The sequence below is a fragment of the Oncorhynchus keta genome, chromosome 32 (genome assembly GCF_023373465.1).
Source record: "Oncorhynchus keta strain PuntledgeMale-10-30-2019 chromosome 32, Oket_V2, whole genome shotgun sequence".
Classification (NCBI taxonomy): domain Eukaryota; kingdom Metazoa; phylum Chordata; class Actinopteri; order Salmoniformes; family Salmonidae; genus Oncorhynchus; species Oncorhynchus keta.
The window spans coordinates 21,546,733-21,571,782 of NC_068452.1; the positions used below are offsets into that span (position 1 = coordinate 21,546,733).

At 44.7% G+C, this 25,050-nt stretch overlaps 1 protein-coding gene across 5 annotated transcripts; it reads left to right on the plus strand.

Moving 5' to 3' along the window:
* The first annotated feature begins 3,270 nt into the window (after positions 1-3,270).
* Positions 3,271-24,213, plus strand: LOC118365269 (V-type proton ATPase 116 kDa subunit a 1-like). Of its 5 annotated transcripts, none has more exons than XM_035747355.2 (22): positions 3,271-3,433; positions 4,858-5,032; positions 6,952-7,030; positions 7,148-7,245; positions 7,349-7,489; positions 8,167-8,249; positions 9,276-9,402; positions 9,659-9,741; positions 9,869-9,962; positions 12,430-12,642; positions 13,722-13,872; positions 14,233-14,372; positions 14,889-15,058; positions 15,175-15,265; positions 15,417-15,535; positions 15,767-15,983; positions 16,128-16,235; positions 16,349-16,459; positions 18,140-18,157; positions 18,705-18,822; positions 18,934-19,105; positions 22,999-24,213. In XM_035747355.2, the coding sequence occupies exons 2-22, from the start codon at positions 4,916-4,918 to the stop codon at positions 23,090-23,092; spliced, it is 2,544 nt and encodes an 847-aa protein (XP_035603248.1). In that variant the 5' UTR covers positions 3,271-3,433; positions 4,858-4,915; the 3' UTR covers positions 23,093-24,213. The 5 variants fall into 5 exon arrangements, with proteins under 5 accessions (XP_035603248.1, XP_035603250.1, XP_035603247.1 ...); XM_035747354.2 differs by having other exon boundaries at positions 3,273-3,433; positions 4,854-5,032; XM_035747356.2 differs by having other exon boundaries at positions 3,274-3,433; positions 4,854-5,032; positions 7,349-7,477.
* Positions 24,214-25,050: the final 837 nt, after the last annotated feature.

A 25,050-nucleotide genomic window follows, 5' to 3' on the forward strand; every position in this document is an offset into this window, starting at 1 on the left:
CCACCCCTAGTGGTTGGGCAGAGCCTGGCAGACCCCGCCCCCATGGTAGGGACTTCCAGAGGGGAGGCAGGGGAAGGAGCCAAACATGCACACAATGGCACAAACCGGCACAGATTAAGTGCAAAGTTTAAAGCTCCAGTCACTTGCGTAATTAATTTAATCAAATCTGTCATTTCAAATATCATACCACATGGTTTAGTCAGAATAGAGTTTTGGCTAGACATGTTCTATAACTGGGAATAGAGCCCGACAGTGGAGGTGTCATAATACCCATAAAACCTAGCGGTCAAACAGGGAAATGGTTCCAATTGTTTTTCCACCATACACTTTTCCCATAGGGAATTTGAGAAACATTTAAAATAAGGGCTGTGTTTTGTATAGGCATACCTTGGCGTGACGTTTTGATAGCCATATAAATCTCTTGGACAAGGTGTATGTATCAATATATTCTATTTACTCTCAGATTTGAAAATGGTAATTAGTGTCAAAGTGGACATCATGCAAGACTACAAATCCCTGCAAGCTCCTGCACGTCATCTCTAGCAGACCTCTTTGCTAACAGGTATGGTGTCAATTTAAAACTTGCACAAGACAGTTCACAGAATTGTCAATATCAATACATTTTGCCAATTTATTCATTTTTAAAACTGCATCGTTGGTTAGGGGCTTGTATGTAAGCATTTCACTGTGAGGTCTACACCTGTTGTATTCGGCGCATGTGACTGAAACTATTTGATTTGATTCGATTTTATCTGCTATATTTGTCCAAGTGTCATTTATGTTTCTGCTGTAGGCGGTGGTAGACACATCAAACCGACCTCACCTGAATATCGTATCCTTATAGAAATCTATTTGTAAAGCAATGTGGACTCTCTTTTTTGGGATGCTACATGTCTTGCATAAAGAGGAAGATGTATGGTGATTTATGCTTCTTTTTTTTGTTGATCGCCAGCAGAGGGCATATTGTCTTCATGGGCCCTCCACATTGTGTAGTTAGTTGTACAATGTCATTTTTCAGCAATCAATTCCAATGACAGTAAGCTAACACATTCTTGCCAGGTTAATACTAGTCAGTCACTCAACTCTACATTCATGGCCATTCCTGTTTCCAAATATACATCTTCCTCATTACAGGGTCCGTAGGACATTTTTTGACCAGTCACACTTAGGCAGGCCAGCAATCTCACATGCATGGGCACACCAGAGACCAACTTACTCACACAGGACAGGCCCATCTGCACACTCTAGCAACAAGCTGTTGAAAGAGAAAAGGAAATGTGTGAGTATCTAGTCTTGTAAGTGCACTTATTCAATTGAGGGCCACATCACAATCACAGACACTACTAGGTGTTGGTATAGTTGCCCCCCAGAGCTATATATTTAGAATAAATACATAGCTCTGTTTGCCCCAAACCTCTGCTTCATGGTCAGACACAGTGCCTTCAGAAAGTATTCACACCCCTTGACACATTATGTTGTGTTACAACCTGAATATAAAATGTGTTAAATTTAGATATTTTTTTGGTCACTGGCCTACACACAATACCGCATAATGTAGGATGATGTTTTTAGAAATGTCTACAAATGAATGAAAAATTAAAAGCTGGAATATCTTGAGTCAATAAGTATTCAACCCCTTTAAGTAAAAATGTGCTTAACAAGTGACATAAGTTGCATGGACTCACTCTGTGTGCAATAATAGGGTTTACACGATTTCTGAAGGACTACCTCATCATCTCTGAACCCCACACGTACAAGTAGCTGTAAGGTCCCTCAGCCAAGCATTGAATTTCAAACATAGATTCAACCACAAAGACCAGGGAAATTTTCCAATGCTTTGCAAAGAAGGCACATATTGGTAGATGGGTAAAAGAAAGCAGACATTGAATATCCCTTTGAGCATGGTGAAGTTATTAATGACACTTTGGATGGTGTATCAATACACCCAGTCACTACGCAAATACAGGCATCTCTCCTAACTCGGGGATTTCACCACGAGACCGATGGTGACTTTCAAACAGTTACAGAGTTTAATGGCTGTGACAGGAGAAAACTGAGGATGGATCAACAACATTGTAGTTACTCCACAATACTAACCTAATATTCCAAAACGTGCATCCTGTTTGCAATATGGCACTAAAGTAAAATTGGAAAACACATTTCTAAAAAAATACACATTTTGTCCTGAATACAATTTTAATTTAATTTTAATTTTACCTGTATTTAACCAGGCAAGTCAGTTAAGAACATATTCTTATTTTCAATGACGGCCTAGGAACAGTGGGTTAACTGCCTGTTCAGGGGCAGAACGACAGATTTGTACCTTGTCAGCTCGGGGGTTTGAACTCGCAACCTTCCGGTTACTAGTCCAACGCAAAGTGTTATGTTTGGGGCAAATCCAACACCTTACTGAGTACCATTCTCCAAATTTTCAAGCATAGTGGTGGCTGCATCATGTTATGTGTATGCTTGTAATTGTTAAGGACTGGGGAGTTTTTCAGGATAAAAAATAAATGGAATGGAATTAAGCACAGGAAAATCCTAGAGGAAAACCTGTATCAGTCTGCTTTCCACCAGACACTGGGAGATGAATTCACCTTTCAGCAGGACAATAAGATAAAACACAAATATACACAGGAGTTGCTTTCCAAGAGTCAGTGAATGTTAGTGGTTGAGTTACAATTTTGACTTAAATCTACTTGAAAATCTATGGCAAGACCTGAAAATGGTTGTCAAGCAATGATCAACAACCAATTTGACAGAGCTTGACTAAAACAATTTAAATAAAAATACTGTAATTGCTGCCAAAGGTACATTGACTCAGGGGTGTTCATACTTATGTAAATGAGATATTTCTGTATTCCATTTCCAAGAAATTAGCAAAAATATCTAAAAACATTTGTCATTATGGGTTGTGTGTGTAGATGGGGGAGAAAATGTGTAAGAAAATAAGTCAGAGGGGGGGTATGGATACTTTCTGAAGTTAGTGTTATGTTTTATCCTTACAATTTGGAGTTGACGAGTCTGCACCCAGATCTATGGCTTGGGCAATTTTAATAGGCAGGTAGCATAGCGGTTTTAACAGAGTCGGGCCAGTAACCGAAGGTCGGTAGTTTGAATCCTTGAGCCAACTGAGTGAAAAATCTGTCATTGTGGCCTTGATCAGGGCACTTAACTCGAATTGCTCCTGTAAATCGCACTGGATAAGAGCGTCTGCTAAATAACCCTTTTTTTAATGTGAATGCCAACAACTAGATTGTATCTTCATATGAGTTGAAGGGTGAATCATCATGATCATCAATATTATGCAAAGGTGACGTGACGCGCATTAGGCAAGCCTCTGATCAGCTGATATTTCGTTGAGGGCTGTGTGTGGAACAGCGTTGAAAACTGGGAGCCGGGAGCGGAAGACTCGTTGCTAGCTACAACAATAGTAAGAAATTGATGGTTTGGTGACAGTATTCGCTGTTCAATACCAGCATTGTTTCCAAAATATGTTTTTCCCCACCCGCTGTAGCTAGTAAATCAAACGTTACGGATGATTCGGTAACATCGACCTCACTGTGTAGCTAGCTAAAGTTATCCAGTTACCGTAGCTAGGTTTTAATTTGCTACGATTTAAAATGAGCTAGATTTCTGTCAAATAATCTGAGTGTTAGTCGGGGAAAAACGTTATCTAGTCATTTTGTACTGTAATATAACGTTGCTGTTTTTGCTGAACAACGTTAGCCAGTGTACGTTACCAGAAAGTTTGAGGTCCAACAAGTGCTTCTCCTGCGCCCTGGCTAACTAGCTCGCTTGCTAGTAAGGTTTGTTAGCTAGTTCGCTAAATTAGCCAGTGGTGGAATTAATTGTCAGTTCATATCGGCTTTACAAATTACATTTTGAACGAACTGCTTTGTTCTTATGTAACGTTAACGAGTAACTAACGTTAGTGTTTGTGTGTTTTGACAGCTAATCAGACTCACTGCCTAACTCGAGGTGTCGAGGATGCGGACAAAAAAAGGTCACGCAGATATGCTGAACAAGCAGTGACCCTACTAAAGAGATCCTCTTGCATGGACTTTAACGATATAGTTTGCTAAATGTATCCCCGCTTGTTCGACCGTTGTAGTTGGCGTTAATATTGAAGATTTAATCCTGTTTGACTGTTAAATCAGATCACATGAAGCGGCTTAATCCATAGCTAGCTAGCTAGCTAAGCCTGTTATGGCACTCGAGGCATTTGCACTTCAAGAACATATGAATATGTGTGTTGAACTTACATCTAATGAATATAGTGTGAACCTGTTGTCTGTCCTGAGACAGTTTGTAAGGCTTGGCTAGAAATGCTGTAATTGATTGTACAAGACGAGCCTATTGTGAGATGAAACTAAATGAGGATTGTACTGGCACATGTGATGGTACTTTGACATGTATTACGGTTCTTGAAGAGTGTCTCCCCAGTTTCATGACAAAATAATGACTAATGAGCCAAACTGAATTCCTTCAACGATTATTGGGGCTCGATGTCAGATTCTTTCAGTCTCATGCCTGCTTCTGGCTCAAGTATAAACTCACACCACTAATACAGAATGTTAATTACTGCTGTACAATTAGGGTCATCCTTACAACACACACATTAGAAGAGGGTGCCAATATCTTTTTTTTTCTGAAATGACACTTGACATAAAGAAGGTAAGGCTATTGTAGTGTGACAGGAAACAACAACAGGGAGCTCTGTGTAGGCGATGTAGGCCTATGTATTCTCAGTTGGCTGTCTTTTTGACAACATTGGAGGCTCATCCCTTCTGGTGGAACTCCGCTTCTCCTGTTTACTGTGCAGGTGACGTTTTTAATCATTTTGTCCCTAGCTAGATATCCAGGAGGATCCCATTGATCGCTGTGCTGAGCAGGTGCACCACACTACGCCATCATGGGGGAACTCTTCAGAAGTGAGGAGATGACCCTGGCCCAGCTCTACCTCCAATCAGAGTCTGCCTACTGCTGCGTCAGCGAATTGGGAGAGATCGGAATGGTGCAATTCCGTGATGTGAGTCGTCCAGGCTTCTCTTCTTCCATTCCTCGTGATGCTCTCTCTAGAGCTAGACCCTGTGGTTATTGTCTCTCCTTTCCTATTTTGAGTGCTATTCTGTCTGTCAATCCATGTTCAGGCTATGTAGGTCTAGAGCAGTGTAATGTATGGCTCTTAACAAAGGACAAACTCAGGAAGGAGGTAGATGAATATGGTAGTCTGTTGTAGTAACATCGATTCAGTCAGAAGGTTGTGAAAGCACATGCCTTGGCGTCTGCAACATTTTCATCATGTGCACATAGCTGACCCTTTAGGCTGCGCATGGGAAAGCTCACACTTGACATCCCTTCAGGGATCATATGGCGTGAGGGGAAACTAAGGCAGTGTTTCCCGTATTCGTTTAGTAGTTGCGGGCCGCCGCTGCTAAATCGTTGCCTCTCCATTTTATTATTATAATTTTTTGGGATTGCATAATATTTTCATTTTGAATATGAATGACTGAAACCTGAAGAAGTATGTAGGAAATACAATGGACCTAAAACATTTATTTTTATAAGATCATCTTTGAGAACTAACAATCACCAAAATAAAAATGACAGTTGGAGAATTTCCAAGAAGAGAAGAAGAAAAAGCCATGGGGCCCCCATTGATTTAGTTTTTGAATCACTCAGATAGCATAAGAACACTGCAAAATGTGTAGAATTGCAGGAACACTTTTTTTTAGCCAAGAGGGCCTCAAATGTTCTGTTGGAGATCGCGCTATTGACCACGTCCATACTCGCCACCTAAGCCCCATTTTTGTTCCAGAAAAAAAACCCTGAAGTTATAATGTACACCGAGTGTACAAAACATTAGGAACACCTTCCTAGTATTGAGTTGCGCCCCATTTTGCTCTCTGAACAGCCTCAATTCGTTGGGGGCATGGACTCTACACGGTGTCAAGTGTTCCACAGGGATGCTGGGCGATGTTGAATCCAATGCTTCCCACAGTTGTGTGAATTTGGCTGGATGTCCTTTGGGTGGTGGACCATACACAGCGCTTACTACCATACCCCGTTCAAAGGCACTTCAATCTTTTGTCATGCCAATTCAACTTCTGAATTGTGCACATAGTCAATTGTCCCTACTTTAGCCTGTCTCCTTCATCTTGACAATGATTTGAAGTGGATTTAACAAGTGGCATCAATAAGGGATCATAGCTTTCACCTGGTCGGTCTGTTATGGAAAGAGCAGGTGATCCTAATGTTTTGTATACTCGGTGTATATTTGACTCATTGGGTCTTTGGTCAATTTGGTAAATTCGGTAAATACAGATGGGCAATGCCATGTTTCAGCCAATCTATTTGAAGCTGCTATACTGCGTCAGTTAGGCTATATTGCTTTTAAAGGGAACATATTTCAGATCGTGTTAACATAATTTAACTTTAATGCATTTTGCCGTAGAATGTTTTATTTTTTAAAGTCACCAGAAGTGAATTTCTCAGTCGTTCTCCCTCAAACTCACTGGTGTGCAGTACCCCAGACTGCCCCAGCATAAGGACATTCTCCCCATCCCCCACACCAACTTTGCCACACGTTCTGAAAAAGATCCCAGGGGAAACACTGAAAGGGACAAGCTGTTGTACCCAGTATGATGTTATTATACCCTTTATTTGGTTGTAATTGCCTCTCATCATTCATAAGAGCAAATGATAGCTAACTGGTGTCCTCACTGTTTTCAGAAGATATTAGTAGTGCTGTTTACGCTCTGAGCTTTCTGGATACGTTATTGCATTTTTATAGAAGTAGCCTAAGCTACAATTTCTTTGAATGCATCTTAGTGTTACAAGACAATGTTTGTCTCTAATTGTATATGACAGATAATGGCAAATGGATTGAAGGCATTTTTATCCCTGCGATGGCAAAGGTTTTGAATAGTTTACATGTTTGCATTTCAGTTGAACCCAGACGTGAACGTGTTTCAGCGCAAGTTTGTCAACGAAGTGCGTCGATGCGAGGAGATGGACCGCAAGCTTCGTGAGTGAGCTCAAGCGTTTAACCCATTGCTTCACTCATTATACTCCCCCATATTTACAACAGTATCACTGCTATTAGTTATCCCGACTCAGACCCAGTCACCTCGCTCTCTCACAGGGTTTGTGGAGAAGGAGATCAAGAAAGCCAACATTCCAATGGTGGATACGGGAGAGAACCCAGAGGTCCCCCTCCCTAGGGACATGATTGACCTGGAGGTAACTTCTCTCCGTTCTCTCTAAGAATCCACTCTGGTTACAAAGTGCTCAACTCACCATGTCCCCAGCTCGCTAACTCCCCCATCACCCTCTGTCTCTATAGGCCACTTTTGAGAAGCTGGAGAATGAGCTGAAGGAGATCAACACCAACCAGGAGGCCCTGAAGAAGAACTTCTTAGAGTTGACGGAGCTCAAGCACATCCTGCGCCGCACCCAGCAATTCTTCGACGAGGTCAACTCCACTGTACACAAACCAATTCACTATATATTCACAGTGTTTCTGTCCCTGCCTTATTGACTAGGCCCCTTGAGGACTTCGTAATTGATCATAGGATTATGTTAACTTAGTATGGGTCAGATGTCTGCATCCTGTGTACAGTATATGGTAGCATAAGGCCTGTGTATTTATAACTGCTAGGTAATTACATCCCCAATCCCAGACCAGTTATTCAAGTTTAATGATGCAACACAGATAGTCATTCGCATATGATGGAGACGAGACTACCTGCTGTCTGTACTTTTGACCTGCATCAACTCCACTCCACTGAGTTTGGTAGCAAAGCTACTTGAACTTAGAATGTTATCGCCTATTTTACAAGCGCTTATGAGGTTGTATGGGGTAAATCATTCAGCTGAATGTGTAGCCTTTTTTGCCAATCATTTACTGTTCATATAAACCCCAGCTTGCTGTTTACTATGTTTTATGAAGAGCCTGGCCTGTGTTCAATATCATGCTCCTGCCCAGAGCTCAAGCCAGTGATCTGTCACACCTTCCCAGGGTGTAAATAGTTCCCCCAACAAAGCAAGCCAGTTGCTCCTGAAAACAGGGATGCAATTTCTGAATGTGCTATCATATGTCTAATTGGCTGAAAATGTCTTGGTCTACATGTAATGGTTGTCGTTCTCTCCACCCCGCTGCAGATGGAGGACCCCAACCTGCTGGAGGAGTCGTCTACCCTGATGGATCCCACTGAAGCAGGGACCCGCGCTCCTCTCAGACTAGGGTGAGTCCTTGGTCCACTATTAAGGATGGGTTAGCCATCTCCTCAAGACTTAAAGGTCAATGAAAAGACTGTCATTACGTTAAACCATCGGTTCTTCCTGGAGGTGGAGTCGGGTCAGTGTAACACCTAACTGGTTTGGCTCACACTAGCTCAGACTGTCAGATTAGTCTGACCACTGAGGTCACTTGACGGAGTGTGTGCGGCGGTGCTCTGTGTCTCTCTGCGTATTCAGTCCCTAAGCTGACAGCCCACATGCTCTGTCAGTATCGGTGGACAATTGTTTCCTAATTACTTTTAATGGTTGGTAAGAGGCCAGTACTGCTACTACTACAGGTGCTACCACTCGCCTGTTGCCTGGCAGTAAGTCTGTTTATCAGGGTTCTGTCTTCAGTAGTGGAAAGAGTGAGCAGATAGGCAAATCACAGACTGATGATAAGCAGTTCACAGAGCATGCAGGTTGTAATCTATTTGCAGACCGAGACAAAGAAAAGAGATTTGATTAAATGTCATAATGAGTTAGCAAATTGGGGACAAATTCAACAGAAAATGGGGTGAAAAAATCACTCAGAAAACCGTAACTAAAATAGCTCAATACTGTGGATGTGGCAAAGCTTAGTGCTCATTTGGTAATGGATTGCTTTGTACGGATGCAGTGCCCCAAGGCCCTAGGGCTTCCCATCTGATGTCTGTTTGATGCTCCTCCGTGGCTTTTGCAGCGTTTGAGCAACATGTGAGCTGTGATCCATGCCCTCAGCTCCCATTCCTATGTCCACCCCTATCCAGAGAGGATGCTTTCATTAGCAGTGCTCCCATCACCAGTGTGAACAAACCAAATCAATGACTTCTGTCCTTATGTGCCCGGGTTTCATTCTGTAATGCGGACATCTTGGACCAGCTCCAACTTGAGCTGCCATTTAGGGACCGAACTCATTGCAAATATCAAACACCTTATTTTGAGGTGAGGGATATACATTTGGTAGCTATTCTGCTGTAAATGCTGATCCATGCCTTATCGTCTTCCTGTAGGTTTGTTGCCGGGGTGATAAGCAGGGAGCGCATTCCTACGTTTGAGAGGATGCTGTGGAGGGTTTGCCGTGGCAACGTGTTCCTGAGGCAGGCAGACATTGAAGACTCACTGGAGGACCCTGCCACGGTCAGTAACTATTCACTGATACTAGTATAATCATCTGGAGGCCTTAGGGGAACAAAAACTGTGCAGGATTTTGTGACCTATCCAGTGGGGTACTGTTGTACCATGACCGCTTGGTGGCATTGTGTGATTGTCATATGAGTGGCATTGATGTCCTTATTCATGCTACCTCATCCATACACTTTATGAAGAAGTATCACTATCAGGCAAGGTTTTGTCTCCTCTTCACTTAACTCATGTTGATATGTTTCCCCTACAGGGTGACCAGGTCTATAAGTCTGTCTTCATCATATTCTTTCAAGGAGATCAGCTGAAGACTCGGGTTAAGAAGATATGTGAAGGGTAAGGGGCTATGACTGGTTGAGAAATTCAAGAAAACACTAATCTAGACAGAGGAATGTTGTAATTGGTTTTCTGTTCCGCTCCAGGCACTCTGGGTTGATCAACCCCTCTCTCCTTCACCTCTCAGGTTCCGAGCGTCACTGTACCCCTGTCCAGAGACCCCTCAGGAGAGGAAGGAGATGGCTGCAGGGGTGGCCACTCGTATCGATGACCTGCAGATGGTACGACCTGCCTGGCCTATTGTAACAGACAGGGGAGTCCACCCACAGTCAGTCCGCCAGCCAAAACTAACAGATCATATTTTGTTACATAAATTAAATTTGACAGATCCTTACATTTTTCAAGCGAATTAGCCTTTCAATATTTCATCTGTTTTCATTGTGAACATGATCTGGGCTCTATCATGGCTTCTGATCAATGTTCTGTTTTCCCTGCAACTGTATACTCAGCTGCCAGAGGCTGTGGTGGACAGGAGTGGTAGGTAACCACATGAGGTATGTGGCTAGCTCAAATGCGCTTTTAGTCATTTGTTTGAGGAACAAAATCCTCTTTCTATTGTTCAACATGACATTAGTCATCTTTTGATGTGCTTTTTGGATGGACCTTCACTTAACTAATATTCGACTTTTTGCTGATGCAATGTCCGCGGAAGTTGCAGTTCCTCTTTCTGCCATTTCCTTTGTACTGAGCTGTCAAAGCCCTCCACCAAATTATGATGAAGTGGAGGGAAAGACTGATACCAAATTATTTCCCCCAGCAGTGTTGCCGTAATAGATAAAATATCTATCACACAAGACCACAGAGGAGATGTTTGTTGATCACATTAGGGAGGCCTTCAAATTGAGTTAACTTCTATCTGTTTGCAGTGTTCATATCTCAAATGTTCTGGCTTCAGTTTCTGACTCACTCAACCTCTTCGGCGGTAGTGGGCGTCAGCATCAATGGGCTGGGTGTGAAAAAGCTACAGGGAGAGGTCACAAACGGTTGTCACTCGTGCCGTGCCAGGCCCATGAGGTGGCTGATCTGCCTCTGCCAGTGGATATACTCTCCTGCCTACACACACTGGCCTGGCTTTGGGAGAGGACCTCTAAACCTGGCACAGTGACTCACCGCTCTAAACCGGGGCAAAAACAGGCACGGGACAGGGAGGCCAACACAAACAAACACACACACACACACCACCATTTTGGTATTATAATCCAGGGTCTAGCACCCTGTCTCCTTGTGCCAACTGTGTCTGGTGACCCAGGAACAATGCCTGTCTCAGTGTTTTCTGTTTTTTGTAGCTGTTGAGCAACATTTGAGCTGTGGTCTTTAGAAGTCCAGCCCACACAGACAGTACTTCAGTTTAGCCTTCCATGGCACAGCAGCAGTGTATGGTGCAACACCTTCCCTATACTAAGAGAAACCCAATACTCCCTCTGGGAATACCCACTTCTGTTGTTGTTCTGCTCCAAAGCCCTACGTAGTCTGGTGGTGCAGATGGTTTGCACTTGGATGGACAGGAGGCATCCTTTCCTTGTTTGGCTAGGAGGAACCCTCACTCGCCTCTCATATAGGAAACCAGCTGATCATCAGGGTGGCTTACACTGAGTTCAGCCAATTAGCCACCCACACTCCCATAGTGACCACATTTACTACTCACATTCGCAGGAATGGGCTTAGCTTGAAGTTTAAAAAATAGTCACTCACATACCACTTCTCTCTGATAGACACCCAGTGGTGTGTGTGTGTGTTTCAGTGGTGTGTGTTGAGAGTCTGTGGTTCAGGATCAGTTACAGCCCCCAGTGTGGACGGAGAGCGCAAGAGACTATGAATTACATTTGTCAGGCCGCCTGTCTGCCAGAAATGTTAACATCCTCTCATTGCCAGTAAGTGCCTGGGAATGCTTGCCTCGCTGTTTGATGGGCCACTGTTATGCCCGTCGCTACGGGGGCGAGATAGTCGTCGTCAGGAGAGAAGGGCGAGGGTGAAAGGGAAATGCCCGGCCCGCTAGTTTGGGAGTGAACAGTGTGTGTTTGTGGGCGTGAGAAGGTCTCGACAACGTGGGCAAGAGTGGGTGTAGGGTAGCGGCATGTTAGCAATCCGCTGATCATACGACATTAACTTGATATGAGTCAGTGCTGTATACCTGAGAACGCCTCCGCCGGCTCTTACGGGAAACCCTGCTACGCTGGGTCTGATATAACCCCTTTATCAAACCTGATCACATAGTGCACACTGTCCAGCAAAGCCTTCTATTAATGTGAACCACCTCCACAAATAAGAAGGGGAACCTGATTCATTGTAACAGCACATGCTGTTCTGGACATGTAGGGAAGGCACACTATGCAGACAGTTCAATGCCACTCTCCACACTATTCTAGCGTTGAGTGGAAACTACTAGAGGATCGTCCTGATGCCACAGTCTCCGGCCCTGGCCTGCATCTGTTAGTTTTCCATCCGAGGTCGGTTTAGTTTGGCATATACCTCTTTTTTTTTTTTTTTAATAAATGCGGAGTGCGAGGGTGTTAATTGAGAACTGCCTGCAAACTTTGTTCATGTGTCTGACAGACTAGACTGTCTAGGACCGAGCACCTGAGCTAGTTATACACAGCTGGATATGTTCTGTACCCAGCCACGCAAGGTTTCAACTACAGTCGCATCTTGTCTTCATATCTCAAACTCTGATCTCTCTCCCCGCTGCAGGTGCTGAACCAGACTGAGGACCACAGACAGCGGGTCCTGCAGGCTGCAGCCAAGACCGTCAGGGTGTGGTTCATCAAGGTGAGGAAGATGAAGGCCGTCTACCACACCCTGAACCTGTGCAACATCGATGTCACCCAGAAGTGTCTGATCGCCGAGGTGTGGTGCCCCGTGTCAGACATGGACTCAATCCAGTTCGCCCTGCGGAGAGGCACGGTGAGTCGAGAGGACACCCGTCTCGACTAGAGGCATGGGGGAGGTACAGGAAGTTTTAAGTTGCGTCCCAAATAGCACCCTATTACCTTTTTTAGAGTCCATAGGGCTCTGGTTGAAAATAGTGGGAATAGATTCATTCCATATCTATATAATGGGACATTTCTATCATACTGTTTAGGTCAAGTTCATTGATGAAAGACACCGTAGCATTAAGAAACAGTGAGCTTCATAGGCACCAGTTAACCCAGCTTTGAGGCCATTATGCCTGGACTCTGCTCGGCCGTTAAGTCATAACAGACCCAAACTGAGAGACAGTGCTAACAGGGCGTGGAGAGGCACTGCGTGAGTGCTGGGTATGTGAGGATTTTACGCATATCATGGGGCTCGATTCCAGCGGTATCAGGACGTCATTCTGTTCTGTAGTCCTGTTCTGTAGTCCTGTTCTGTAGTCCTGTTCATGCCAGTAAGGGCTTAACCCTGTCACGCACAGCATTCAGTCTCCATGCTTCATTTATCCCACCAGGCTATTTTTACCACACATGTCTCGTTGAGAAACACAGGGACATACTGCCCTCAATACACACAACGAGTCTGCTTCTATCTCAGCCATCGAACCATCCCTTGGACAAGCTGTTGTCCTTCACACACAGCACGCATGGGAGATCAGATGATGCATGTAGTATGATAGATTCCTCTCCAAACCAGCTGTGCAAATGAATGTCATATTAATCTGATTTATTGAAGACGTTGTTGCAGATCTTTGTGAGTGATGGAGGTATGGAAGGTCCCACTGCCCAGTCTACAGACTAATGGGGAAAGCAGGAGGATTCCTCTCATTCCTGAGTGCTGAGGAGATCCCAGGCCAGCTGACAGTCAGACTCTGGCTGGAACAACACAACATCCCTTTGTTAGACACATTCATGGGAGATTGAGCTTGCAGGGCAACTCCTGCTGTCCTCAATGCCTTGCAGGGCTGAATACCTCAACTCCCTGTAGAGGTTAACTGAGTGGTATTGTTGTGTCCTCCTGACCATCCTCTAAGCGTGTTTCTCTGGCTGTCTTTCTGTCTTGGTCTCCAGGAGAAGAGTGGTTCCACCGTCCCCTCCATCCTCAACAGGATGCAGACCAAGCAGACCCCGCCCACCTTCAACAAGACCAACAAGTTCACCTCGGGCTTCCAGAACATTGTAGACGCCTACGGTATCGGCAACTACCGCGAGATGAACCCAGGTAACCCCATCTGACACCACCAACCTCGTCTCTCTGTGTCTGTCGCTCTCTCCATCATTCAACTACCTATTGTTCAAATGATAGGCATTGTTGTTTCATGTACCTCACTAGGCAGCAGACTTTTATTTTGTAGGGATCTCATAACTCACATAATGTCTATGTATCCAGCTGGCTAGATCACTGAGCCAAAGCAGGTGATAAATGTTCACCCCCGGTGCCAAGTCTATTTCCCCCATTATCACCCCATCACTGTCAATCATGCTGTATTGTGTATCACTGGTACGTGTGTCTGTGTGAGCTTGGGTTGGCTCACTCTCCCATTCCTCAATGTGTACGCTCATGAGTCCTCCCTGTCCCCAGCCCCATACACCATCATCACCTTCCCCTTCCTATTCGCTGTCATGTTTGGGGACCTGGGCCACGGGGTGCTCATGACCTGCGCTGCCCTCTACCTGGTCCTGAGAGAGAGCCGCCTGGTCGCCCAGAAGAACGACAACGAGGTAGGGACATCACTACCCCTGCCATCAGCCCATCAGCTCCACCACCCCTCACACCTTATCCAGCCTCTAGCTGCATTACTGGGGACTAAACAGGGCTTGGTTGCCTCTCTGCTTTAGACAGAATCTATGGCCCTAACACTGTAGTGGCATCATGATGGCCAGTTTAACTTTCAAGTTGGTGCTTTTTGAGTGTGAATAAATAACCAAATCCTCTGGCTAAAACAAAATGTAACTGAGACCAGATTCTAACAGTGTAAAGTATCACTTCTGGTCTGTGTGGCTGTTGGATGTGGTGCGCGTTCAGCAGGACGCAATATTTTGGAACGTTCAGAACAGACATGTAGAATAAGGAATCACTTCGGCTCTATTCGTGTTCGTGTTTCTTCTGTCTGCAACGTTCTACGGTGTTTGGCAACGGAACATGGCCATAGTTTGAATGTGTCACTTCCTGTCTGCGGGTGTAGATGTTCAACATGGTTTTAGATTCAAACAGTGTCACTTCCTGTCTGTGTGTAGATGTTCAGCATGGTGTTTGCTGGGCGCTACATCATCCTACTGATGGGCGTCTTCTCGATTTACACCGGCATCATCTACAACGACTGCTTCTCCAAGTCCCTCAACATGTTTGGCTCTGGTTGGAGCGTCAGGCCCATGTTCGACCCCCGCGCTAACAACCTCACCTGGTCGTAAGTATCCCTCTCTATCAGTCTCGTACTGTCTGTGGATGAGATTAGTTTGCCTCCTGTACCTTGTTGGCAGTGCCCTCTGAAGTGATGATTCATGCCATGTTTGATGTTCTCAGGTTTCAGACACTTGATGAAAACAAGGTTTTACAGTTGGACCCCGCAGTAAGAGGAGTCTTCAATGGACCTTACCCCATTGGCATTGACCCAGTGAGTACTCCGTCTCTGTGACAACAAGCTAAAGTCCCCTTACAATAAAGATGGAATGTGAGCTAAATTCTTTTTGTTAGTGTTATTTTGATAAATGTGATGTTACATTTCTATCATCCTGATTTCATTGTCTTTTGACTGTGTTCTTCAGATCTGGAACATCGCCACCAACAAGCTGACCTTCCTCAACTCCTTCAAGATGAAGATGTCAGTGATCCTGGGGGTCATCCACATGCTGTTTGGAGTGTCTCTCAGTTTCTTCAACCACCTGTGAGTCACGCTTAAGCTAAAGTCCTTGTATATAGAGCACTGTCTATGAATTTGAAAGGGTTTATATTTCCTTATCCCTCTGCTGTCTACCAAAATAAGTGGTGGGGCGATTTGAATTTATTTTAATTTAACATTTTTTATCTCAGACCAACTTTAAGCAACCATGACAGTTTCTTTCCTGTCTGTACAGGACTGGTTTATCCGATGGTAAACATGTCTTGTTTTCTGAAGGTATTTCAAGAAACCCCTGAACATCTACCTGGGCTTCATCCCAGAGATTGTGTTCATGGCCAGTCTGTTTGGCTACCTGGTCATCCTGGTCTTCTATAAGTGGTTGGCCTACGACGCTCACACCTCCAGAAATGCTCCCAGTCTTCTCATCGCCTTCATCAACATGTTCCTGTTCAACTATAACGACCCCACCAACCAGCCCCTCTACAGAGGACAGGTGATCATTCCATCCATCCTTTCATCTGTCACTCTGTCCTTTTTTAAAAATATTTTTCTTGTGCGAGCCATTTTCTGGTGGGATAATGTGTGACGCCCCATACGCATCTAACATCTCTCGTTCTCTCGTCCTTCCCCTCCACAGATGGTTATTCAGACGCTGCTGGTGTTGATAGCCCTGGCGTGTGTTCCCTGTATGTTGATAGTGAAAACCCTGGTTCTACGCCGACAGTACCTCTGGAAGAAGAACTTGGTACTGTAGTAACATCTGCACACACACACACACATTTGTTCCATTGGGGTCTGGAGTGTAGAGTTTGTGACCCCAGCAATAACCCCTGTCGTCCTCTTTGTCTGTTCCTCCAGGGCACCCAGAACTTTGGGGGGATCCGGGTGGGAAACGGCCCCACGGAGGACGAGGCTGAGATCATCCAGCACGACCAGCTCTCCCAGCACTCGGAGAACGACGAGCATGAGGTGAGACCAGGATGCCCCCAGCCTCTACTCTGTTAGCCTAGCGTATGTGACCAGAGTAGTCTATTATAATGTTGGCCCAAGACTTAATAGCGGATCCCATTGGACACTGCTGTTGGCAATATGATCCAGACCTAGTCCAGATGGAATAACCATGAATAATGAAGCCATCAGCCACACATAGAAACCCAACCCATTTACTTTACATTACCAGAGCTCTCATATTCCCTGCTTCACTAACAGCAGCATAGAATACGTATTCATTATAGAAGTGGGATCTGGCAGGAGCAAATGAAACTGACCACAAAGCTAATCCAGCAGCTCTTATTACTCAACATGTGCGTAATTGTAATACCTACAAAAATGTCATTTTTACATTTTTCGAGTTGATTCAGTGGGACTACCTTGCCTTTTCAGGAGTTTCTGATTAACATATGAAATGATACAACAGGCTCCTATGAACCTCAAACCAGTCAGTTTGTTTCTGTAGCTCTCAGGAATCGGTTATGGCTGTTTACAGACAGTTTGCTCTTTTATGGTTCCAGGACCCAGGATTTATAGAGCTGCTTTCAAAGCGCCTCACACAGATTCCTACCCTCTCTCATTGTTGACCTTTTGAAGTGGAGAGGAATTTGATTTGATTGGAGGTTACTTTATTTAGCAATGTTAGTCTCTACAGTCCGTGCCACTATAAACTTTTTGGCCTTGGACAAGAAGAGATCTCTACGTGATTCAGTGGACGGGGCTATGCTGGAACAAGTCTTTTAATTCTGGTATGTTGTATTCATTTCCAAGACGTTTTAGAGCCGTGTCACATCGCATGTTGATAATGTGAGCTCTGGCTCATGTATCACCATGCAATCCGCTTCGAGCCATTTTTATTAATGGCATAGTGTGTGTTTTAGAGTTGTGCAGCTCCTCCCTCTGGCCAGCAGGTGTTCAGGCAGGCAGGGTGCTAAGTAACTAACAGTAAATATAGCATTTCTGTTTTAACATGGAGGAACTCATTTTAACAGGCCACCTTTACAGATGTATTGCTTATAAACTACTCTGGTCATCTGGTCAAGTATCCAAATCAGGCTAACTGTGTTAATCCTCAGCGACAGAACTGAATTAATTAGTGTTCAATTGGGAAGTACAGTCTTTGGCCTTCGTTATGGTAAATGGCTGTACTACCGTTAACTAGGCTAAAGCTTTAGTTAGCTTTCTCCTAACCAGCCTCTCTGAATGGCTGAGCAGGGTGTAACCCAAACAGCCCACTCCCACCTGCTGCCACTGTCAGAAGTGGGTCACCAACCCCATTGGTCACCACATTCCCCATCACCGTCTCCCCTAGCAACCACAGACACAAACACAACAACGATATGCCAAAGATATATCTGGAAATGTCACAGTAGAATGTTGTCACAGTACTAGGCATGTACAAATGCATGCTTTTGGAGGAATGGTTATGCATCCCCTAGATACCAGTGCCATAATGTTTTTATGCAGCCCCTTAAGGAACTCTGTCAGTAGTTTTGATCCAGTGCCTGTGATGACTGCAACACCTAATTACCTTCTGTATATTATACATCTCCATTTCCCATGTTTTACTGTCATTGTTTTCTCCTGTTTCTCTCACCACTGTGTTCTGTTGTCCTGTCACCTGTCACTAACAAATCTAACTTGTCAATTGCTTTCAAGGCCCCCGAGGAGGAAGTGGTAAGCCAGGCACTCATGCCCCCATCCCCTTACCCAAAGCGCATGTCTTGCTAGTCTGTCTTTGAGCCTCCTCTTGTGTGTGTGATAGTGTGTGTCTCTGTCCTGCATGTGTGTTCTGTCCCCTGAGGCTGTGTGGTCTGAGTTTTTGCTGTCTCTGGGTGTTCAAGGGATTCTTCTAACGCGCAGCCGCACACTGAGACTAGTAGTTCTTCCTGTCTGCCCCGATCATGAGGTGGTACTACCATTACCAGCATGGCATATCCTGCACAGCTCCTCATTTGTCTGCTTCATGGGCCGTAAGGAAGGAGCTTCTTGGGAGACCTCTGCTACAGAGGTCTGACTAGTGGGTCAGGCTGCTGTTTCTGGAGCTGTTTTAATCTGGTGAATGTCTTCCTCAATGTGGTACCGTTTAGCCATGAACTTCACTGTCGTTAGACATTGCCCCGGACCTCATTTGGACCGGTCTCCCGGTCCCTGTACTATTGTGTCCTTGTCACCGAGGGGTTTATACTGGATGTGTGTTCTCTCTCTCCCCCTCCTCCTCCAGTTTAACTTTGGGGATGTGGCTGTGCACCAGGCCATCCACACCATAGAATACTGTCTGGGTTGCATCTCCAACACAGCTTCCTACCTACGCCTATGGGCCCTCAGCCTGGCCCACGCACGTGAGTACACAAACCTCATGTTCTCCCCTCTCGCTGTCTCTCTACCGTTTTTTTTGGTTTCTCTTTGAAAGGGTACAGTAAAACAGTTGATTTCCTTCTGTGATCCGACAGAGCTGTCAGAGGTTCTGTGGACCATGGTGATGCACCTTGGCCTGTCCTCCAGGAGCTTTGGGGGTTTCGTTGCCTTGTCCATCATCTTCGGCGCCTTCGCCGTCCTCACTGTCTGCATCCTGCTCATCATGGAGGGCCTGTCTGCCTTCCTGCACGCACTGCGCCTGCACTGGTGAGAGAGACACTGCTCTCTTGCACTTAGACAACATGTTTGTTCAGTCTGTAGAGTCTCAAACCAAGGTCTCTAGTACCTTCCCTGCATTTAACAGCTGTTGGGCTGTTAGGGATCCATCTTCTGCTAGTCTGGATTCCTCATTGACTTGGGTCAAATCCTGTTTTATTGGTCACATACACATGGTTAGCAGATATAGTGAGTGTAGCGAAATGCTTATGCTTCTAGATCTGACAGTGCAGCAGAATCTAACAGGTAATATCTAACAACTCCACAACAAAACCTAATACACACAATCTAGTATAGAAATGGGATAAGAATATATAAATATATGGTTGATCAGTGACGGAGTGGCTAAGATGCAGTAGATAGAATAGTGTAGTATACAGTATATACATATGAGATGTAATGCGAGATATGTAAACGTTCTTAGTGGCATTATTAAAGTGACTAGTGCTCCAGTTATTACAGTGGCCAATGATATCAAGTCTGTATGTAGGCAGCAGCCTCTCTGTGTTAGTGATAATGGCTGTTTAACAATCTGATGGCCTTGAGATAGAAGCTGTTTTTCAGTCTCTTGGTCCCTGCTTTGATGCACCTGTACTGACCTCGCCTTCTGGATGATAGTGGGGTGAACAGACAGTGGCTCTGGTGGTTGTTGTCCTTGATGATCTTTATGGCCTTCCTGTAACATCGGGTGCTGTGTCCTGGACGGCAGGTAGTTTGCCCCCGGTGATGCGTTGTGCAGACCTCACTACCCTCTGGGGAGCTCTGTGGTTGTGGGCGGTGCCGTTGCCGTACCAGGCGGTGGGTGATGCAGCCCGACAGGATGCTCTCGATTGTGCATCTGTAATAGTTAGTGAGGGTTTTTGGTGACAAACCACTTTTTTCCCCCTCCTGAGGTTGAAGAGCCGCTGTTGCACCTTCTTCACCACGCTGTCTGCGTAAGTGGACCATTTCAGTTTGTCTGTGATGAGTCCACCGAGGAACTTATAACTTTCCACCTTCTCTGCTGTCTCATCGATGAGGAATGGGGGGGTGCTCCCTCTGCTGTTTCCTGAAGTCCACGATCATCTCTTTTTGTTTTGCTGACATTGAGAGGTTATTTTCCTGACACCACACTCCGAGGGCCCTCACCCTCCTCCCTGTAGGCCATCTCGTCGTTGTTGGGAATCAAGCCTACCACTGTAGTGTCGTCTCCAATCATGATGATTGCGTTGGAGGCGTGCATGGCCACGCAGTCATGGTTGAACAGGGAGTACATGATGGGGTTGAGAACGCACTCTTGTGGGGCCCCAGTGTTGAGGATCAGCGAAGTGGAGATGTTGTTTCCTACCTTCACCAACTGGGGGCTGCCTATCAGGAAGTCCAGGACCCCGTTGCACAGGGTTGGGGTCGAGACCCAGGGACTCAAGCTTAATGAGTTTGGAAGGTACTATGGTGTTTAATGCTGAGCTGTAGTCAATTAACAGCATTCTTACATAGGTATTCCTCTTGTCCAGATGGGTTAGGGCAGTGTGCAGTGTGATGGCGATTGCATCGTCTGTGGACCTATTGCGTCGGTAAGCAAATTGGAGTCGGTCTAGAGTGTCAGGTAGGGTGGAGGTGATATGATCTTTGACTAGTCTCTCAAAGCACTTCATAATGACAGAAGTGAATTGCTACGGGGCGATAGTCATGTAGTTCAGTTACTTTTGCTTTCTTGGTAACAGGAACAAGGGTGGCCATCTTGAAACATGTGGGGACAACAGACTGGGATAGGGAGAGATTGAATATGTCCGTAAACGCCAGCCAACTGGTCTGCGCATGCTCTGAGGACACGGCCAGGGATGCCGGCCGGGTGTTGACCACGGAGAAGGAGAGCCCACGGTCCTTCGTAGCGGGCCACGTCTGTGGCACCTGTGTCCTCTCAAAGCGCACTAAGAAGATTTGATTTGTTTGGAAGCAAGACGCCCGCGACGGGGCTGGTTTTGTTTCTGTAATCCGCGATTGTCTGTAGACCCTGTAAATGAAGGAGCATGTCTTCAATAGTTTCCTCCTCTGTCAGGGGGCATGGAGGTGTGGCACAGCCCTGTAGCTCTCCCTGCTGGTGAAACTATGGTAACGGACGTTTTAGCTCTAGTTCCTCGGGGCCTCGTCTGAGCACTCAACCGTGTGTGTGTGTGTGTCTCAATGGAAACAGGGCGTGTCTCTCCGTCCCACTGGTATTAAGCAGACCGGTTCTACTCGGAGCTGTGGTTTTCCAGATCTCACCTCCAGATCTTTCCTGGCCAGTAACCTGGAATCCCATAAAGCAGTGGATGATTGTGTGAGATGCAGGCCATCATGGAGAAACTTCTGGTGTCTCAGAACAGCCCTGTTGACCTGGAAGTGATCATCCACTGGCACCCTCTCACAGCATTGACAGAGACCCTCATCACTGTATTTACCCAGCACATTGGAATCTAATGCTCCACTCTCACTGAAAGGCCCTTAGGACATGAGGCCTTCTAAATAACATTTTATTTATGTATTTATTAACTTATTTTGCTTAGTGGCTGCTATCTAACACAGTTGTAAATGTGATTTTTGAACTGCCAAAGTAATGTCAGGCGTCTGTAAAATGTATAGCAGTAGTAAATGTTGATCTAGCTGTGGCCAACATGCATACGTACTCGCTCCTATTCCAAAACCATAATTTGATCCAGCCAGAGAGATTCCTCCAGTCGCTGAGAGAGGAGTCATCCCTTAAACACTTCTTGGTCTATTTTTAGATTCTGACATTTTAACTTTGAACAAATACTGCCTCTGGATTTGAAAGGACACAATGACTGAAGTTAAAGTGCAAACTGTTAATTTAAGGGTGTTTTCATCCATATTAGGTGAAACGTTCTAGAAATTACAGTAATTCTTGTATACTGTCCCCCCCCAAACTTGTTGGATAAATTTGCTGTTTGTTTTTGGTTGTTTCAGATTATTTTCTGCCCAATAGAAATGAATGGTAAATATTGTTTTGTCATTTTGGAGTCGCTTTTATTGTAAATAAGAGCAGAATATGTTTCTAAACACTTCTACATTAATTTGGATGCTACCGTGATTACAGATAATCGTGAATAATGATGATTGCGAAAGTTAGACTCTCAAATATCATACCCCCAAGACATGTGAGCCTCTCACCATTACAATAACAGGGTGAGGTTAGTGTTTTGTGGAGGGTATGACATTTGTGTGCATCATTGCACACCAGCATTTTGGATTTGAAGACTCAAAACATTTGTCACTATCCCAATACTATTGGAGCTCGCTGTAAATCAGTTTTCAGCCCAGGGAGTAATTACCATCTCAGATTCATAGAAACGCAAAGCCTGTCACTTTTCCCTTTGTTGCCTTATATCTTCTGAAGGACAGCAGTGCTAGTTGACCACTTCAAATATAATATGCCACGAGGTTTGACCTTTTCTTTGTGAGTGTATTCTAGTGAGATATTCTATAGCCCCAGCCTACCCAGATGGAACATCTACCTAACATCTGCATGTCTGCTTCCTCCATTGAAAGGTTATCCAGCCGTTAGTTTGCAGGGAGGTTTTATAAATGGGGAGATGGAAAGAGGGTTGTGTTTCGCTTCTGATGACCAGGCCTAGGTGCGACCGCGGGTGTGTTAAAGTGGGTTACACAGGTAGGTTGTGGAATGGAGACCAGGGGTCATCTCATCTTGCCATCTCTCTCTGGCTTTGGCTTGATACAACCATTAAGGGCTACCTATATTGCACCTCAAAAAACACTCCAGTTTAAAGGGACTCCTCAGACTTACTTTCAAAAGATTGTTGTAATTATGTCTGTGTAGCGTTGATTTTTGCGTTGATTCTTATTGCAATATGCCTGACGTTAACTGTCGCCTCTCTTGTTCTCTCTAGGGTGGAATTCCAGAATAAATTCTACGTAGGCCAGGGCTTCAAGTTCCTCCCGTTCACCTTTGAAAGCATTCTGGAGGGAAGGTCTGAGGACTGAACACTGTCCTGACCACTGCTCCTATAACCTCACTCTGTTCCTCTTGACAGCCAATGTGATGCTGGTGTAAGGTAGACTCCACCCACCCTAGGTGTTGCCATAGGTACACATGTGATTAACTCTGAGCTCACTGGTCAGGATCTTGGGTAAAATAGCTCTTTCTGAAAATCTGAAGTTAATGACATCGATATTTTACATCCTGGTGCCGTTGATTGTTTTGTTTGTTCGATTAAATTATTTAATGTGTTTTTTGTTTGTTGTGAAACCTGTCCAATGATGTGTTTGAACCTCACTGTGAGAATTGCACTTCTGATCATTGTAAACGAGGACTAGTTTAGTTTAAATTGAGTTAATCTACAGATTGTCATTGATAAAGTCCATGGAAAATGAGAGAATGGCACCGGGCTCAGATCCAGTAAAGGAGATTACTGGAGGTCTTTAAGTGTGTTTGTTTGTTAGTTGTCACATTGCTGCTCATATTAATACACAAAACACATAGAACAAATGTTCACCCACACGTTCTCTGAAGCAGGTAAAATCAGACTGACCTCTACTGTAAAAAAAAAAAAGTCTAAAGGGAATGAATTCTACCATACTACAACCATTCTACTCATGTTAGTAGTTTCTTCTCTATGTGATGCAGTGAATTGAATCTCTTATGTATGAGAGGTAGATCTTGACACGCGTCCTGTAATTTTCTGCTCTTCTTGACCTGACGTGTTCTATACTGACGGCACTGTTTTGGACTACATATCTGTGATGTGCAGTGAACTATGGGTAACCTGTCTGTCACGTGTCATATTAATGTGGAGTATTTCAGAAGTGTAGAAAGTAGCTGGGTTTTTCTGTGATAATCCGTGACCTATGAGATTATTGGTCATCGTGTGTTGATTTTTGTTTTTGTTCCACGCCTGTTGAATGAATTATTCACACTGTGACTGTAGGTCTGTGTGCGGGGAGAGGGAAGGACAGACCACACAACAGGAATATGTAAAGGAGATCCGTGTATTGTCATAAATATGAGACACCAACTAAATCTGTATAGGACGCTAGTTGCATTGAGAATCTGTCTGTATGTGTTTGTCAATAAAAAAATAAATAAAAATAATATATGCCATTTAGTCTTTTATCCAAAGCGACTTACAGTCATGTGTGCATACATTCTACGTCCCGGGAATCGAACCCACTACCCTGTGCGCCATGCTCTACCAACTGAGCCACAGAAGGACCACGTGGTGGTAAACAAACGGCTTATTACAATTCTTCCGGCTGGGATTGGTGGAGGGTCATGTTTCATGTGAGCAGTTAAGTTAATGTGTTGGGTTTTGAGTGTTTAAGGTGGTAAGATGCCATTACGTGGATAATAGTTAACTGAATGCTAGCACCACTTTTCTTTTAACATTCTATTTCAACACTTTTGGGGGTATTATGGCAAACGGTTAATGCATGTGGCATGCTTTCATACTCCATTCACAAACATCAAGGTCTACGCCTGTGCTAAAACTGTAACTGGCTATATGAATACAGGGATGACACAAGACACGGGCACTTTCTGGTGGTTCCTGAGTGTCGTGCAGGTATGGTTTTTCAGTGTTTGTAGTTTCTCAGCAGTCCCCATGAGGGAGCTATTGGACTGGAGTTATCACTGGTCAATCAGCCAAACCCATTCTCACTGCAAATGCTTATTCACTTGAATCATTCTAGTAAGGTAAATGTTATTCAGTAGACATGTGCTCTGTTCTTCAGAACTAGGAAAGAAACTGTATTTGCTCCGTAAGAAACCTTTTCCTTGGCTGTCCTACCAGAATCCGATATGTGTAAAAAGGTCTTAATAACATCAGCTAAAACGTCTCCGTGACACATCAATTATTTGAATGACCTGCTCTACATGTGTACTTTGTGGCTGGAATGGGATATCTTAAAGCTCCCTGCTAACCTGAATGAAATGAGTTCAGAAA